This window comes from Nerophis lumbriciformis, linkage group LG19, assembly GCF_033978685.3.
Source record: "Nerophis lumbriciformis linkage group LG19, RoL_Nlum_v2.1, whole genome shotgun sequence".
NCBI classification, from domain to species: Eukaryota; Metazoa; Chordata; class Actinopteri; order Syngnathiformes; family Syngnathidae; genus Nerophis; species Nerophis lumbriciformis.
In genome coordinates this window covers 42,578,789-42,596,804 of record NC_084566.2, presented here as the reverse complement: position 1 = coordinate 42,596,804, position 18,016 = coordinate 42,578,789, and the positions used below count along the sequence as shown (strand labels likewise).

Here is an 18,016-nt window from a genome sequence, read left to right as displayed (position 1 = left end):
TTAATACTATGATTATCGTTAATTACGAACTAAATGTGGGATGTAAATAATAATGGAAGTATAAGTGTTTGTATATAGTATATAATTGGTACAAAGGTTTAACTAACATGTGTACAAGGATATTTCACATGTCTTTACTGTGTATACAGGTAAAAGCCAGTAAATTAGAATATTTTGAAAAACTTGATTTATTTCAGTAATTGCATTCAAAAGGTGTAACTTGTACATTATATTTATTCATTGCACACAGACTGATGCATTCAAATGTTTATTTCATTTAATTTTGATGATTTGAAGTGGCAACAAATGAAAATCCAAAATTCCGTGTGTCACAAAATTAGAATATTACTTAAGGCTAATACAAAAAAGGGATTATTAGAAATGTTGGCCAACTGAAAAGTATGAAAATGAAAAATATGAGCATGTACAATACTCAATACTTGGTTGGAGCTCCTTTTGCCTCAATTACTGCGTTAATGCGGCGTGGCATGGAGTCGATGAGTTTCTGGCACTGCTCAGGTGTTATGAGAGCCCAGGTTGCTCTGATAGTGGCCTTCAACTCTTCTGCGTTTTTGGGTCTGGCATTCTGCATCTTCCTTTTCACAATACCCCACAGATTTTCTATGGGGCTAAGGTCAGGGGAGTTGGCGGGCCAATTTAGAACAGAAATACCATGGTCTGTAAACCAGGCACGGGTAGATTTTGCGCTGTGTGCAGGCGCCAAGTCCTGTTGGAACTTGAAATCTCCATCTCCATAGAGCAGGTCAGCAGCAGGAAGCATGAAGTGCTCTAAAACTTGCTGGTAGACGGCTGCGTTGACCCTGGATCTCAGGAAACAGAGTGGACCGACACCAGCAGATGACATGGCACCCCAAACCATCACTGATGGTGGAAACTTTACACTAGACTTCAGGCAACGTGGATCCTGTGCCTCTCCTGTCTTCCTCCAGACTCTGGGACCTCGATTTCAAAAGGAAATGCAAAATTTGCTTTCGTCAGAAAACATGACTTTGGACCACTCAGCAGCAGTCCAGCTGGTGTCGGTATATGTATACATACATACATATACTGTATACATACACACATATATACATACATACATATATATATATATATATATATATATATATATATATATATATATATATATATATATATATATATATATATATATATATATATCAATGTTTATTTATATAGCCCTAAATCACAAGTGTCTCAAAGGGCTGCACAAGCCACAATGACATCCTCGGTTCAGATCACACATCAGGGCAAGGAAAAACTCAACCCTGTGGGATGACAATGAGAAACCTTGGAGGGGACCACAGATGTGGGTGACCCCCATATTATATATATACATATATATACATATATATATATATATATATATATATATATATATATATATATATATATATATATATATATATATAATATACACACACACACACATATAAATATATATATATATATATATATATATATATATATATATATATATATATATATATATATATATATATACTTATATACATACACATACATATTGTATATGTATATATATATATATATATAGATATATATATACATATACAAATATACATATACATACATATTGTATATTTATATATATATATATATGAATATATATATATATATATATATATATATATATATATAATATACACACACACACACACATATAAATATATATATATATATATTGATTGTACATTACATTATATCATATGGTGTTGTGTCACAATGTATTATGTTATATGTTTTTGTTTTATTTCATTTCATTTTTTATCCTATTGACTTATATGATATCATCTATTTGATTTTGTTGTATTACAAAATGTTGTATCATACCATATTATATATTTTATCAAATCACATGTTATTTTATTATTATACTGTCTCGTATTCTATCCTTTTCTACTCTATTTGATTAAATGGATATGATATTATACCCTGCGTACGGCCATACTACCGTCTCGCCCTGCGTCCTACGTTTTATATTACATTAGATTATATTTTATTATTATAGTGTTGTATTATATTTTATTGTATTTTTTTAATTATTTATTTTATTTTATATTATATTATATAATATAGGGTAAAGCCAGTTTAGAGGGGTGCATACAGCATACATTGCTGTATTATAGTGTGTGTGTGTGTGTGTGTGTGTGTGTGTGTGTGTGTGTGTGTGTGTGTGTGAGGGGGGGGGGGGGGAAGAGGTGGGTGGTGGGGTCTTCCATTCATCATTGATCCACTGCAGGACTGTGTATGTGTGTGTGTGTGTAAGTGTGTGTGTGTGAGAGAGAGTGTGTGTGTTTGTAAATGATGGGCTCTGGTTGTCAACGTGCCTGCTCTGCATCATCAGACATTTCACCTCCACTGTAAATTAAAAAAGGAGGAAGATTGCATTTAGATGCAGCTGACATTTGCACGTCTGCACGCCGAGGACGCAACACAGTCTGCAGGATTTTTGGGAACAATCCAAGCAAGACTGCAGAGAAAAAGAAAACCGGTAGCAATTACCCTTTCTCCTGGGGAGGATTTTTAAATATTATATATTGAAATTTTTTTTTTTTTTTTGTAATGGCTGGTTAGTGCAGACGGCGATGCTCCGAGCAGAGGAGGGACGAGGCAGGTGAGGAGGGTCTTTTTTCTCCGGAGAAAGGAGCCGCGCGCATCCACCTTTTTCCTCCACGCGCGACGGACACCTGCATGCTCCACCTGACCATCCGCGGGGTGAGTGCGCCGACGATGCGCGTTTTGCGGCATTATGTGCAGCTGGCGTGGCCCCCCCCCAGCTGCTCTTTGTGTTCGGCTGCGAGTTCCTCCCGTGGACGTGGAGAGCTGCGTGGGGCTCTTTCTCGACGTTCGAACGCTGCGGTGCAAGACCGAAATGGTCATTTTTAGATCATGACTATAGGGTTATTGCTCTTCCAAAAAAAAAAAAAAAAACATACTTAGTTGGTCCTCAGGGAGTATTTATGGCCTTTTATGAAGTGTTTGTTTATGGTAACGAGAGCAAAGGTCAGATTTGATTATTTGCAGGCCAATTATAAATGACACCGAGGTAGATATTGGAAATGATTGTTAATAATAAAGTGTGGGTTTTAGCACAAAGCTGCACGTCCATTATAAGTGACATGTGGTGCTCATGATGCAGTATGAGTGCAACATGCGTAGTCATTCGGTGTGAGGGAATAATGGTGTAAATATATTTAGTTTCTTTTTTTACATGTTTTCATAAAGTTAAAGTTAAAAGTTAAAGTACCAATGATTGTCACACACACACTAGGTGTGGCGAGATTATTCTCTGCATTTGACCCATCACCCTTGATCACCCCCTGGGAGGTGAGGGGAGCAGTGGGCAGCAGCGGTGGCCGCGCCCGGGAATCATTTTTGGTGATTTAACCCCCAATTCCAACCCTTGATGCTGAGTGCCAAGCAGGGAGGTAATGGGTCCCATTTTTATAGTCTTTGGTATGACTCGGCCGGGGTTTGAACTCACAACCTACCGATCTCAGGGCGGACACTCTAACCACTAATCAAAATTTCCTTTTCTAATTACCCTTTTAATTTGATTTGAGACATTTTTATTTTAAATATACAAAAAAACAAGAGCAAGCCTGATCCAATACAGTGCTATAGCCTTAACAGCCATTATAACAAAATGAAAACAATGGAGAATAAAAAACGGAAAAAAAATAAACAAAATGAGCAATGGACTTTATTTTTATTTATTTATTTTTTTTAATTTTTTTACATATTTGAAAAGGAGTGAGAAGAAGTTTAGACTTATTTAATCCCACCCATTTTACAGTACAATGCTGTTTCTTAAAGGGTAACTGCACTCTTTTTGGGGAATTTTGCCTATCATTCACAATTATTATGAAAGAAAACGACACGCGTGTCTATTTTTTTAGGATTTAAAAAATTATTTAAAAAAACAAAAACACTTGTAAGATGCTCCATCAACGTTTTATATACACACTGCAAGTGTATATATAATGTAGTAACAGACACCTTCATAACAATATGTAATATGTACAATATACACACTGCAAGTACATATATAATGTAGTAACAGAAACTTTCATAACAATATGTAATATGTACAATATACACCCTGAAAGTATATATATAATGTAGTAACAGACACCTTCATAACAATATGTAATATGTACAATATACACACTGCAAGTATATATATAATGTAGTAACAGAAACCGTCATAACAATATGTAATATGTACAATATACACACTGCAAGTATATATATAATGTAGTAACAGACACCTTCATAACAATATGTAATATGTACAATACTTACAATTTTTGCTAATTTTATGCACAGCCAGAACTAAATATTTGGCGCATTTATTTCCGTTTCCATAGCAGCGCACTTTCGACTTCCTGCAACAAATGTGTTCCTACTCCGGGAATCAAACGCGAGTGTGTTTTCTAATCATGGCAGACTTGGTAACAGACAACAAAGATGACTATTTTTGGACAAATGAGGATTCACAACCTTAAGTTTTTGAAGCTGAATATACTGAGGATGAACTGCTGCTTATAGAAGAAGAGGCTGAAACGTTGGAGCAGACGGAAGCCGAGAGAGTGAGACATCTGAGAGTGCAAATCTGGAACTTTTGAGCCAAGCTATGGCGAATTAATGTTGATGTAGATGTTCATATCTACTGTACATATAGTTGATGTAGATGTTCATATCTACTGTACATATAGTTGATGTAGATGTCATATCTACTGTACATATTGTTGATGTAGATGGTCACATCTACTGTACATATAGTTGATGTAGATGTTCATATCTACTGTACATATTGTTGATGTAGATAGTCACATCTAATGTACATATAGTTGATGTAGATGTTCATATCTACTGTACATATTGTTGATGTAGATGTTCATATCTACTGTACATATTGTTGATGTAGATGCTCATATCTACTGTACTTATAGTTGATGTAGATGCTCATATCTACTGTACATATTGTTGATGTAGATGTCATATCTACTGTACACATTGTTGATGTAGATGGTCATATCTACTGTACATATTGTTGATGTAGATGTTCATATCTACTGTACACATTGTTGATGTAGATGTTCATATCTACTGTACATATTGTTGATGTAGATGTTCATATCTACTGCACATATTGTTGATGTAGATGTTCATATCTACTGTACATATTGTTGATGTAGATGGTCATATCTACTGTACATATTGTTGATGTAGATGTTCATATCTACTGTACATATAGTTGATGTAGATGTCATATCTACTGTACATATTGTTGATGTAGATGTTCATATCTACTGTACATATTGTTGATGTAGATGTTCATATCTACTGTACATATTGTTGATGGAAATTCTCATATCTACTGTACATATAGTTGATGTAGATGTTCATATCTACTGTACATATTGTTGATGTAGATGTTCATATCTACTGTACATATTGTTGATGGAAATTCTCATATCTACTGTACTTATAGTTGATGTAGATGTTCATATCTACTGTACATATTGTTGATGTAGATGTTCATATCTACTGTACATATTGTTGATGTAGATGTTCATATCTACTGTACATATTGTTGATGTAGATGTTCATATCTACTGTACATATTGTTGATGTAGATGCTCATATCTACTGTACATATAGTTGATGTAGATGTTCATATCTACTGTACGTATAGTTGATGTAGATGTTCATATCTACTGTACATATTGTTGATGTAGATGTTCATATCTACTGTACATATTGTTGATGTAGATGTCATATCTACTGTACATATAGTTGATGTCGATGTCATATCTACTGTACATATTGTTGATGTAGATGTTCATATCTACTGTACATATAGTTGATGTAGATGTTCATATCTACTGTACATATAGTTGATGTAGATGTTCATATCTACTGTACATATAGTTGATGTAGATGTTCATATCTACTGTACATATTGTTGATGTAGATGTTCATATCTACTGTACATATTGTTGATGTAGATGTTCATATCTACTGTGCATATAGTTGATGTAGATGTTCATATCTACTGTACATATTGTTGATGTAGATGTTCATATCTACTGTACATATTGTTGATGTAGATGTTCATATCTACTGTACATATAGTTGATGTAGATGTTCATATCTACTGTACATATTGTTGATGTAGATGTTCATATCTACTGTACATATTGTTGATGTAGATGTTCATATCTACTGTACATATTGTTGATGGAAATGCTCATATCTACTGTACTTATAGTTGATGTAGATGTTCATATCTACTGTACTTCTAGTTGATGTAGATGCTCATATCTACTGTACATATAGTTGATGTAGATAGTCATATCTACTGTACATATTGTTGATATAGATGCTCATATCTACTGTATGTATAGTTGATGTAGATGCTCATATCTACTGTACATATTGTTGATGTAGATGTTCATATCTACTGTACATATAGTTGATGTAGATGTTCATATCTACTGTACATATAGTTGATGTAGATGCTCATATCTACTGTACATATCTTCTATACAAAAGAGAAGTGTGGAATACTTGTTGCGCTATTTGTATTTGACTTTATTAATTCGTCACGGTTTACCTGAAACACGAAACGTGACAAATTTGGGGGGACGGGTGTGCACTATCCACTATAGCCGCCAGACGGCAGTAAAGTGCTGAATATCTCAAAATGTGTTTTGCGGCAATTACAACTTTTGACCACGGCGTCAGTTGCTATGTAAAGTGGCACTTTCCATAATTTTCAGCAGATTGCGTTGCAAACTTTCAAACTTCCACCATTTCCACATTTTTCAACCGATTCAAACCATTCTACCTGCAACACAGTCCACCGTCCTGGAAATTCAAACTACATTTTTTCCAGGTTCAAAAAATTTCCTGAATTTTCCAGAGTTCCTGGTTTTCCAAAGCCCTATTTCCACCCCTTTTTGTGGCGACTACTGCTTCTACATTTTTCAACGCATTTTAACCGTTCTACCATCAAAAAATTCCTCTTAATTAGGACAAAAAACGAAGTTGTTTTTTGTACTGGAAAAATAACCGGTTTTCCCTAAATTCCAGGAATTCCGTAATACCATTTCTCAATTCAATATGTTACTACTTCAACATTTCCCAACCGTTTTGAAAAACTCCAACAGTAACCATTTCAACTCATTCAAAACATTCCAATTTTTTTTTACCATTTTCAAAAAAAATATCGCTTTTCCCAAAAATCCCAAATTTGGGGGAAATTCCCATTGATTTCAATGGGAATTTCCCCCAAATTTCCCACATTTTTCATCTGATTTAAACTGTTCCAACTTCAAAATATTGAGTTTGTTCAGGAATTATATGTTTTACTTCAACACTTATAAAAAAAATTCCAGGATTTCCCATATTTCCATTTTTTTTTTTTTTTTTTTTCATTTTCCCCTTTGAAAATTAATTGGCCATGTTTCAAACTTCCACAATTCAAACATGTTTCAGCCTTTTTAAACCATTTTACCTTCAATACAGTCCACTGTCCTGGAAGTTCAAACTACCCTTTTTACAAGTTCAAAAAAATTCCAGGATTTTCCAGAATTCCTGGTTTTCCAAACCCTATTTCCACCCTTTTTTCTGGCGACTATTCCTTCCACATTTTTCAACCCACTTCAACCGTTCTATCGTCAAAACATTCCTCTTAATTAGGAAAAAAAACTAAGTTGTTTTTTGAACTGGAAAAATTAACGTTTTTTCCCGAAATTCCAGGAATTCCGTAATACCATTTCTCATTTCAACATGTTACTACTTCAACATTTCCCGACCGTTTTGAAAAATTCCAATACCAACCATTTCAACTCATTCAACTTTTTTTTTTTTTTTTTTTTTTTTTTTTTTTTTACCATTTTCAAAAAAATTCCAGCTTTTCCCGTAATCCCCACATTTTTGGGAAATTCCCATTGAAATGAATGGGACATTTTTCAAAGTTCCACAACTCCCACCTCCTTTTTAATCTGATTCAAACTGTTTCAACTTCAAAATATTCAGCTTGTTCAGGAATTGTGTGCTCTACTTCAACCATTCTGAAAAAATTCCAGAATTTCCCATAATTCAATTTTTTTTTTTTCATTTTCCCCATTCAAGATGAATTGTCCATTTTTCAAACTTCCACAATTCCACATTTTTCAACCAATTCATACCATTCCACCTTCAACACATTCCACCATCCTGGAAATTCAAATATTTTTTTTCCATTTTCAAAAAAATTTCAGGATTATCCAAAATTCCTGGTTTTCCAAAGCCCCATTTCCACCCTTTTTTCTGGCGACGACTCCTTCCACATTTTTCAACGCATTTCAACCGTTCTACCGTCATTCCTCCTAATTAGGACAAAAAACGGAGTTGTTTTTTTTAACAGGAAAAATTCCCGGTTTTCCCAAAATTCCAGGAATTCCGTAATACCATTTTTCCATTCAACATGTTACTACTTCAACATTTCCCGACCGTTTTGAAAAATCCTGACACCAACCGTTTCAACTCATTCAAAACATTCACATTTTTTACCATTTTCCAAAAAAATATCGCTTTTCCCGAAATCCCCAAATTTTGGGGAAATTCCCATTGAAATTAATTCTTCAAAGTTCCACAATCCCCACATTTTTCATCTGATTTAAATTGTTCCAACTTCAAAATATTCGGTTTGTTCAGAAATTGTGTGCTCTACTTCAACAATTCTAAAAATAATTCCAGGATTTCCCATAATTCAATTTTTTTTTTCATTTTCCCCTTTGAAAATGAATTGGCCATTTTTCAAACTTCCACAATTCAAACATGTTTCAGCCTTTTTAAACCATTTTACCTTCAATACAGTCCACTGTCCTGGAAATTCAAACTACTTCTTTTACAAGTTCAAAAAAATTCCAGGATTTTCTAGAATTCCTGGTTTTCCAAACCCTTTTTCCACCCTTTTTTCTGGCGACTATTCCTTCCACATTTTTCAACCCACTTCAACCGTTCCGCCGTCAAAACATTCCTCTTAATTAGGACAAAAAACTAAGTTGTTTTTTTAACTGGAAAAATTCCCGGTTTTCCCGAAACTCCAGGAATTCCGTAATACCATTTCTCCATTCAACATGTTACTACTTCAACATTTCCCGACCGTTTTGAAAAATTCCAACACCAACCATTTCAACTCATTCAAAACATTCAAATTGTTTTACAATTTTCAAAAAAAGTATTTATTTTCCCGAAATTCCCAAATTTTGGGGAAATTCCCATTGAAATCAATGGGACATTCTTCAAAGTTCAACAACTCCCACATTTTTCATCTGATTCAAACTTCAACTTTAAAATATTCAGCTTGTTCAGGAATTATGTGCTCTACTTCAAAAATTATATAAAAAAATTCCAGGATTTCCCATATTTCCATTTTTTTTTTTCTTTTCATTTTTCCCCTTTGAAAATGAATTGGCCATTTTTCAAAGTTCCACAATTCAAACATGTTTCAGCCTTTTTAAACCATTTTACCTTCAATACAGTCCACTCATCCTGGAAATTAAAACTACTTTTTTTCCAAGTTCCAAAAAAATTCCAAGATTTTCTAGAATTCCTGGTTTTCCAAACCCTTTTTCTACCCTTTTTTCTGGCGACTATTCCTTCCACATTTTTCAACCCACTTCAACCGTTCCGCCGTCAAAACTTTCCTCTTAATTAGGACAAAAAACTAAGTTGTTTTTTTAACTGGAAAAATTCCCGGTTTTCCCGAAATTCCAGGAATTCCGTAATACCATTTCTCCATTCAACATGTTACTACTTCAACATTTCCCGACCGTTTTGAAAAATTCCAACACCAACCATTTCAACTCATTCAAAACATTCAAATTGTTTTACCATTTTCAAAAAAAGTATTTATTTTCCCGAAATTCCCAAATTTTGGGAAATTCCCATTGAAATCAATGGGACATTCTTCAAAGTTCCACAACTCCCACATATTTCATCTGATTCAAACTTCAACTTCAAAATATTCAGCTTGTTCAGGAATTATGTGCTCTACTTCAAAAATTATAAAAAACAAATTCCAGGATTTCCCATATTTCCATTATTTTTTTCATTTTCCCCTTTGAAAATGAATTGGCCATTTTTCAAAGTTCCACAATTCAAACATGTTTCAGCCTTTTCAAACCAATTTATCTTCAACACAGTCCACTGTCCTGGAAATTCAAACTACCCTTTTTACAAGTTCAAAACAATACCAGGATTTTCCAGAGTTCCTGGTTTTCCAAAGCCCTAATCCACCCTTTTTTCTGGCGACTACTCCTTCCACATTTTTCAACGCATTTCAACTGCTCTACCATCAAAACATTCCTCTTAATTAGGACAAAAAAACGAAGTTGTTTTTTTTAACTGAAAAAATTCCCGGTTTTCCCCAAATTCCAGGAATTTCATAATACAATTTTTCAATTCAATATGTTACTACATCAACATTTCCCAACTGTTTTGAAAAAATTCAACACCAACCATTTCAACTCATTCAAAACATTCCAATGTTTTACCATTTTCAAAAAAAATATCGCTTTTCCCGAAATTCCCAAATTTTTGGGAAATTCCCTTTGAAATGAATGGGACATTCTTTAAAGTTCCACAACTCCCACATTTTTCATCTGATTTAAACTGTTCCAACTTAGAATGTTCAGTTCGTTCAGGAATTGTGTGTTCTACTTCAACAATTACAAAAAAAATTCCAGGATTTCCCATTTTCCCCTTTGAAAATGAATTGGCCATTTTTCAAACTTCCGCAATTCAAACATGTTTCAACCTTTTCAAACCATTTTACTATCAACACATTCCACCATTCTGGAAATTCAAACTACCCTTTTTACAAGTTCAAAAAAAAATTCCAGGATTTTCCAGTATTCCTGGTTTTCCAAAGCCCTATTTCCATCCTTTTTTCTGGCGACTACTCCTTCTACATTTTTCAACGCATTTTAACCGTTCCACCGTCAAAACATTCCTCTTAATTAGGACAAAAAAAAGAAGTTGTTTTTTGAACTGGAAATATTACCGGTTTTCCCGAAATTCCAGGAATTCCGTAATACCATTTCTCAATTCAACATGTTACTACTTCAACATTTCCTGACCGTTTTGAAAAATTCCAACACCAACCATTTAAACTCTTTCAGAATTTTTTTTATTTTTTTGCCATTTTCAAAAAAAATTCTCGCTTTTCCCCAAATTCCCAATTTTTTGGGAAATCCCCATTGAAATGAATGGGACATTCTTCAAAGTTCCACAATTTAAAATGTTCCAACTTCAAAATATTCAGCCTGTTCAGGAATTGTGTGCTCTGCTACAACAATACTGAAAAAATTCCAGGATTTCCCATAATCCCTTTTTTTATTTTATTATTTTCCCCATTCAAAATGAATTGTTCCTTTTTCAAACTTCCACAATTCCCACATTTTTCAACCAATTCATACCATTCCACCTTCAACACATTCCACCATCCTGGAAATTCAAATAAATTGTTTTTCAATTTCTAAAAAAATTCCAGGATTATCCAAAATTCCTGGTTTTCCAAAGCCCCATTTACACCCTTTTTTCTGTCGACTACTCCTCCCACATTTTTCAACGCATTTCAACCGTTCTACCATCATTCCTCCTAATTAGGACAAAATAATTTTTTTTATTTTTTTTTAAATTCCCGGTTTTCCCGAAATTCCAGGAATTCCGTAATACCATTTCTCAATTCAACATGTTACTACTTCAACATTTCCTGACCGTTTTGAAAAATTCCAACACCAACCATTTCAACTCATTCAGTCCATTCAATTTGTTTACTTTTTTTTAAAATTCCCGCTTTTCCCGAAATTCCCAAATTTCTGGGAAATTCCCATTGAACTGAATGGGACATTATTCAAAGTTCCACAACGCCCACATTTTAAATCTGATTTAAACTATTCCAACTTCAAAATATTCAGCCTGTTCAGGAATTGTGTGCTCTACTTCAACAATTCTAAAAAAAAATCCCGGATTTCCCATAATTCCTTTTTTTTTTTTTTTTTTTTGCAATTTCCCCATTCAAAATTAATTGGCCATTTTTCAAACTTCCACAATTCCCACATTTTTCAACCGATTCAAACCATTCCACCTTCAACACATTCAACTTATCCTGGACATTCAAACAAAATTGTTTCCACATTCAACAAATTTCCAGGAATTCCCGTTTTTTGGTAACCTATATCCACCCTTCTTAAGTTCCACTACTCATTTCACATTTTTCAACCCATTTCAACCGTTCCACTGTTAAAACATTCCTTATATTCAGGACAAAACCCAAGTTGGTTAAGGAACTAGAACAATTGCCGGTTTTCCCGAAATTCCAGGAATTTCTCAATTAAAAACTGTTACTAATTCAACATTTCTTGACCAATTTAAACAATTCCAACACCAACCAATTCAGCTCATTCAGGACATTCAGGCTCCTAATCAATTTCCAAAAAAATCCAGATTTTCCCAAAATTCCAGGAAGTTCCCATTGAAATGAATGGGACATTTTTCCAAGTTACACAATTCCCACATTCTTAACTTATTAAAACCCTTCAAACATCAACACATTCCACTCATCCTGGAAATTCAAACTAACACTTTCCCAAGTTCCAAACCAAAGTCCGGTTTCCCTGGAAATTCAAACTGTTCAACATTCAAACCTTTCCAACATTCCAACTCTTCTTACATTCATACTACATTCTGTAAACATTTCCCTTCAACTTCAGCATTGGAGCGTTCACACGCAATTCCTCCAGGAATTACCTCATCTCGTTAGCCAGTGATTTCCCGTGACTTTACAAGAAGCACGTTTACAGTTTCTTTTGTTAGCGTGTGTAAAAACCACATAATTCCCCCATTGTGGGGTCACTAAAGTGCATCCTGTCCTATAATAAATGTGTTCATGCTTGAGGATAAAAGCCTGTGGTTTATGTTTTGTGTCCAGAGTTGACAGGTAAGGGAAAAAAAGGAATTAATTGGCTGGATGAATAAGGCAGCCTTGCCGAGCGGTGGTTGGAGAGACTGGCCATGTTTGATTGTCACGTAGCAACGTAGTGGAAAGGAAGGGAGGGATGCTGAGAAATGATAGCTGGGGGAGGAGGGCGTCAGGGCGGCCGTGTGAATGGCGTCCCTGTTAGCGTTGACGCTGGCACACAGACATCCATACAGCGGCCGCGTGAGCAGGTGCTCAGCCCAGCGACGCTGCAGCCAGCCTGGGCAACAACAGGTGCAGACTCAGCCTCCGCTTGGAAGGCCTTTTGGAGCCAAACATGCAGCCATGACCTAACTCCCTGGCCCATCATAACATTTTTACCACTGTGTTACATGGCCTTTCCTTTTAACAACACTCAGTAAAGGTTTGACACATTTTTGAAGTGGAATTCTTTCCCATTCTTGCTTGATGTACAGCTTAAGTTGTTCAACAGTCTCCCTTCTCATATTTTAGCCAATGGGAGACAGGTCTGGACTACAGGCAGGCCAGTCTAGTACCCGCACTCTTTTACTATGATGAAGCCACGCTGTTGTAACACGTGGCTTGGCGTTGTCTTGCTGAAATAAGCAGGGGCGTCCGTGATAACGTTGCTCGGATGGCAACATATGTTGCTCCAAAAAGCTGTATGTACCTTTCAGCATTAATGGTGCCTTCACAGATGTGTAAGTTACCCATGTCTTGGGCACTAATACACCCCCATACCATCACACATGCTGGCTTTTACACTTTGCGTCTAGAACAACCCGGATGGTTCTATTCCTCTTTATCTCGGAGGACACGGCGCCCACAGTTTCCAAAAAAGATTTGAAATGTGGACTCGTCAGACCACAGGACACTTTTACACTTTGCATCAGTCCATCTTGGATGAGTCCGGGCCCAAGCGCATCCACCGGCGGTTTTGGGTGTTGTTGATAAATGGCTTTGGCTTTGCATAGTAGAGTTTTAACTTGCACTTACAGATGGAGCGACCAACTGTAGTTACTGACAGTGGTTTTCTGAAGTGTTCCTGGGTCCATGTGGTGATATCCTTTACACACTGATGTCGCTTTTTGATGCAGTATCGCCTGAGGGATCGACATGCAGTGATTTTTCCAGATTCTCTCGACCTTTTGATGATATTATGGACCGTAGGTAGTAAGTCTAGCTCTAGTCTAAACAGACTCGAGCAGTCCAGTGACGTGGTTCTATAGGGAGAGCAAGAATGAGGCTCACTTACCAGATGACCAAAAACAATCTGTTGATCTATTGTAGTCTAGAGCTATCTAAAGACTAAATAGGACAGCTCTGATCTACTCAGACTACAGCGCTAATGATATCTAGTCTTTAGACAGCTCTGGTCTAACATTGAATATACTTGATAAATACAACCTCTGCCTTGTTTTTAGTGAATACTTAGGTCTACTACACTACTGTATTTAATGTTGTCATTATGGTGGTACTTAATGAATACTTAGGTCTACTACACTACTGTATTTAATGTTGTCATTATGGTGGTACTTAATGAATACTTAGGTCTACTACACTACTGTATTTAAAGTTGTCATTATGGTGGTACTTAATGAATACTTAGGTCTACTACACTACTGTATTTAATGTTGTCATTATGGTGGTACTTAATGAATACTTAGGTCTACTACACTACTGTATTTAATGTTGTCATTATGGTGGTACTTAATGAATACTTAGGTCTACTACACTACTGTATTTAATGTTGTCATTATGGTGGTACTTAATGAATACTTAGGTCTACTACACTACTGTATTTAATGTTGTCATTATGGTGGTACTTAATGAATACTTAGGTCTACTACACTACTGTATTTAAAGTTGTCATTATGGTGGTACTTAATGAATACTTAGGTCTACTACACTACTGTATTTAATGTTGTCATTATGGTGGTACTTAATGAATACTTAGGTCTACTACACTACTGTATTTAATGTTGTCATTATGGTGGTACTTAATGAATACTTAGGTCTACTACACTACTGTATTTAATGTTGTCATTATGGAGGTACTTAATGAATACTTAGGTCTACTACACTACTGTATTTTAATGTTGTCATTATGGTGGTACTTAATGAATACTTAGGTCTACTACACTACTGTATTTAATGTTGTCATTATGGTGGTACTTAATGAATACTTAGGTCTACTACACTACTGTATTTAATGTTGTCATTATGGAGGTACTTAATGAATACTTAGGTCTACTACACTACTGTATTTTAATGTTGTCATTATGGTGGTACTTAATGAATACTTAGGTCTACTACACTACTGTATTTTAATGTTGTCATTATGGTGGTACTTAATGAATGCTTAGGTCTACTACACTACTGTATTTTAATGTTACGTGACGCCCAGGAGATGTTACCTCACATCTCACACACCGCCACTCGTTGCTTCTGTTACAAAGTCACTTTTCTTGCTTTCTGCTTGTTTTGTGTCAGGACGTAGCTCTCACCCACACCCAGGGGCACAGCACCAAGTCCTGGGCCCTATTAGCCGGGGGTCCTTACCCCACTCTTAACCCAACGTTGCCCCCCCATGTTTATATTATTCACATGTGAATAATGCTGTATAATAGACTGTATTTATATTATTCACATGTGAATAATGCTGTATAATAGACTGTATTTATATTATTCACAAGTGAATAATGTTGTATAATAGACTGTATTTATGTTATTCACATGTGAATAATGCTGTATAATAGACTGTATTTATATTATTCAAATGTGAATAATGCTGTATAATAGACTGTGTTTATATTATTCACATGTGAATAATGCTGTATAATAGACTTTATTTATGTTATTCACATGTGAATAATGCTGTATAATAGACTGTATTTATATTATTCACATGTGAATAATGCTGTATAATAGACTGTATTTATATTATTCAAATGTGAATAATGCTGTATAATAGACTGTGTTTATATTATTCACATGTGAATAATGCTGTATAATAGACTTTATTTATGTTATTCACATGTGAATAATGCTGTATAATAGACTGTATTTATATTATTCACATGTGAATAATGCTGTATAATAGATTGTATTTATATTATTCACAAGTGAATAATGTTGTATAATAGACTGTATTTATATTATTCACATGTGAATAATGCTGTATAATAGACTGTATTTATATTATTCACATGTGAATAATGCTGTATAATAGACTGTATTTATATTATTCACATGTGAATAATGCTGTATAATAGACTGTATTTATATTATTCACATGTGAATAATGCTGTATAATAGACTGTATTTATATTATTCACATGTGAATAATGCTGTATAATAGACTGTATTTATATTATTCACATGTGCATAATGCTGTATAGTAGACTGTGTTTATATTATTCACATGTGAATAATGCTGTATAATAGACTTTATTTATGTTATTCACATGTGAATAATGCTGTATAATAGACTCTATTTATATTATTCACATGTAAAAAATACCTAGGTGTTTATTGTCTATTGTGACCGAACTGTGGTGCTGAATTTCCCCCAGGGATCAATAAAGTACTTTCTATTCTATTCTATTCTATTACACAATGGGTAGGGGTGTTCAAACCTTTTGACTGGAGCGCCGCATTGGGCTAAACAAAATTGGCCGGTGGCCGGTAGCATGCAAAGTAACCATATATATATATATATATATATATATATATATATATATATATATATATATATATATATATATATATATATATATATATATGGTGGCCATGTTTGTTGACGTTTTGTGCTGGTTGAACGGTTTTTTTTCTTGCACTATGACTAGGGAAGGTTGTTTCGATTGGGTCACACAAGTAAATGCTGTCCTTGAAATGTCACGAAAGTACACACTGTGGCCACTGATCTGACCATCTCTGTCAGACCCCTGGGTGATTAAATGTAAAATGAAAACACCCCACACGGGCAGGTTGCTCGTTGAAACTGAATTGAGCTCCTGTCGTCGTCTCACGGGGGCCAAATCGGAGATGGGGGGGGGGGGCCGTGGTTTGGACACCCCTGGTTGACATGCACTCAAAAACTCATTTTTGCATGGATTTGGTTGAAACCAACTGTGGAGCTTAATACATTTTTGACTTTTTAAGAAAGGGACTAACATATCTCGATCAATTCCTTTCTTGATAATTTTGTTTGGTTTTTACAAAAACAAAAAAATGTGACAAAAAATTCTATATAATGTGGTGAGAATATGAATTTGATTAAATAATCACATAACCTGCCATTATTCACCATTGTCAAGTTATCTGATACACATAATTAAACATGACTGTTACTGTAATGATTGTATTATATTACTAGGTCTTTAAAAACGAGCTTTAATAGAGGGTCCTTGAACGCACCACAGTCATGTGCAACGATATGCAAAAGTGAAACTTCCACCTAACTTTCTCCTACGCTGCCACAAAATAGATTTATTATCTGTTCACCTTTCTTCAATCACCGCATTCCTTGCTTGATTAGAAGTATGCGGTGTGAAGTTTTATTCCGAGTAAAAAAACTTGCTGTTTCATAAAGTAGGCGACATTATTAGCTCTGCCAAGCGTGATGTATTATAGTACTTGATCGCCATTTCTTCTCTCTCTTCTTTGTTTGCGATTTAGCAGGAAACTTTATGAAGGGTTTAGTTTAGTTCTTGACGGAATTACACTAAGGAACAACACTTTATTATATATATTTTATTTCAACCGATTAACATTCAATATTTTAAGTATTTGGCCCGCACAAATTGATGAGTCTAGTCCAATAATGTGATTACTGATCAATTGCCACTATCTTGTGGATAATGTGAGTAAACTAGGTCGAAAAAAACAAAACAGAGCACTAACATATTTCTATGCCCCAATCCTAACAACCTTCCTTACTCATGGCTCAAAAAAAATAAAAAATAAATATAT

At 34.7% G+C, this 18,016-nt stretch overlaps 1 protein-coding gene across 1 annotated transcript in view; it reads left to right on the top strand.

Annotated features, from left to right (window-relative positions):
• The first annotated feature begins 2,271 nt into the window (after positions 1-2,271).
• The window catches only part of sema6ba (sema domain, transmembrane domain (TM), and cytoplasmic domain, (semaphorin) 6Ba), a 143,700-nt gene continuing 127,955 nt past the window's right edge, over positions 2,272-18,016 (top strand). Inside the window, exon 1 of the mRNA XM_061978748.2 lies at positions 2,272-2,757. Within this exon, the coding sequence (XP_061834732.1) occupies positions 2,734-2,757 (24 nt within the window). The 5' untranslated portion in view covers positions 2,272-2,733. The remainder of the gene's footprint in view (positions 2,758-18,016) is intronic.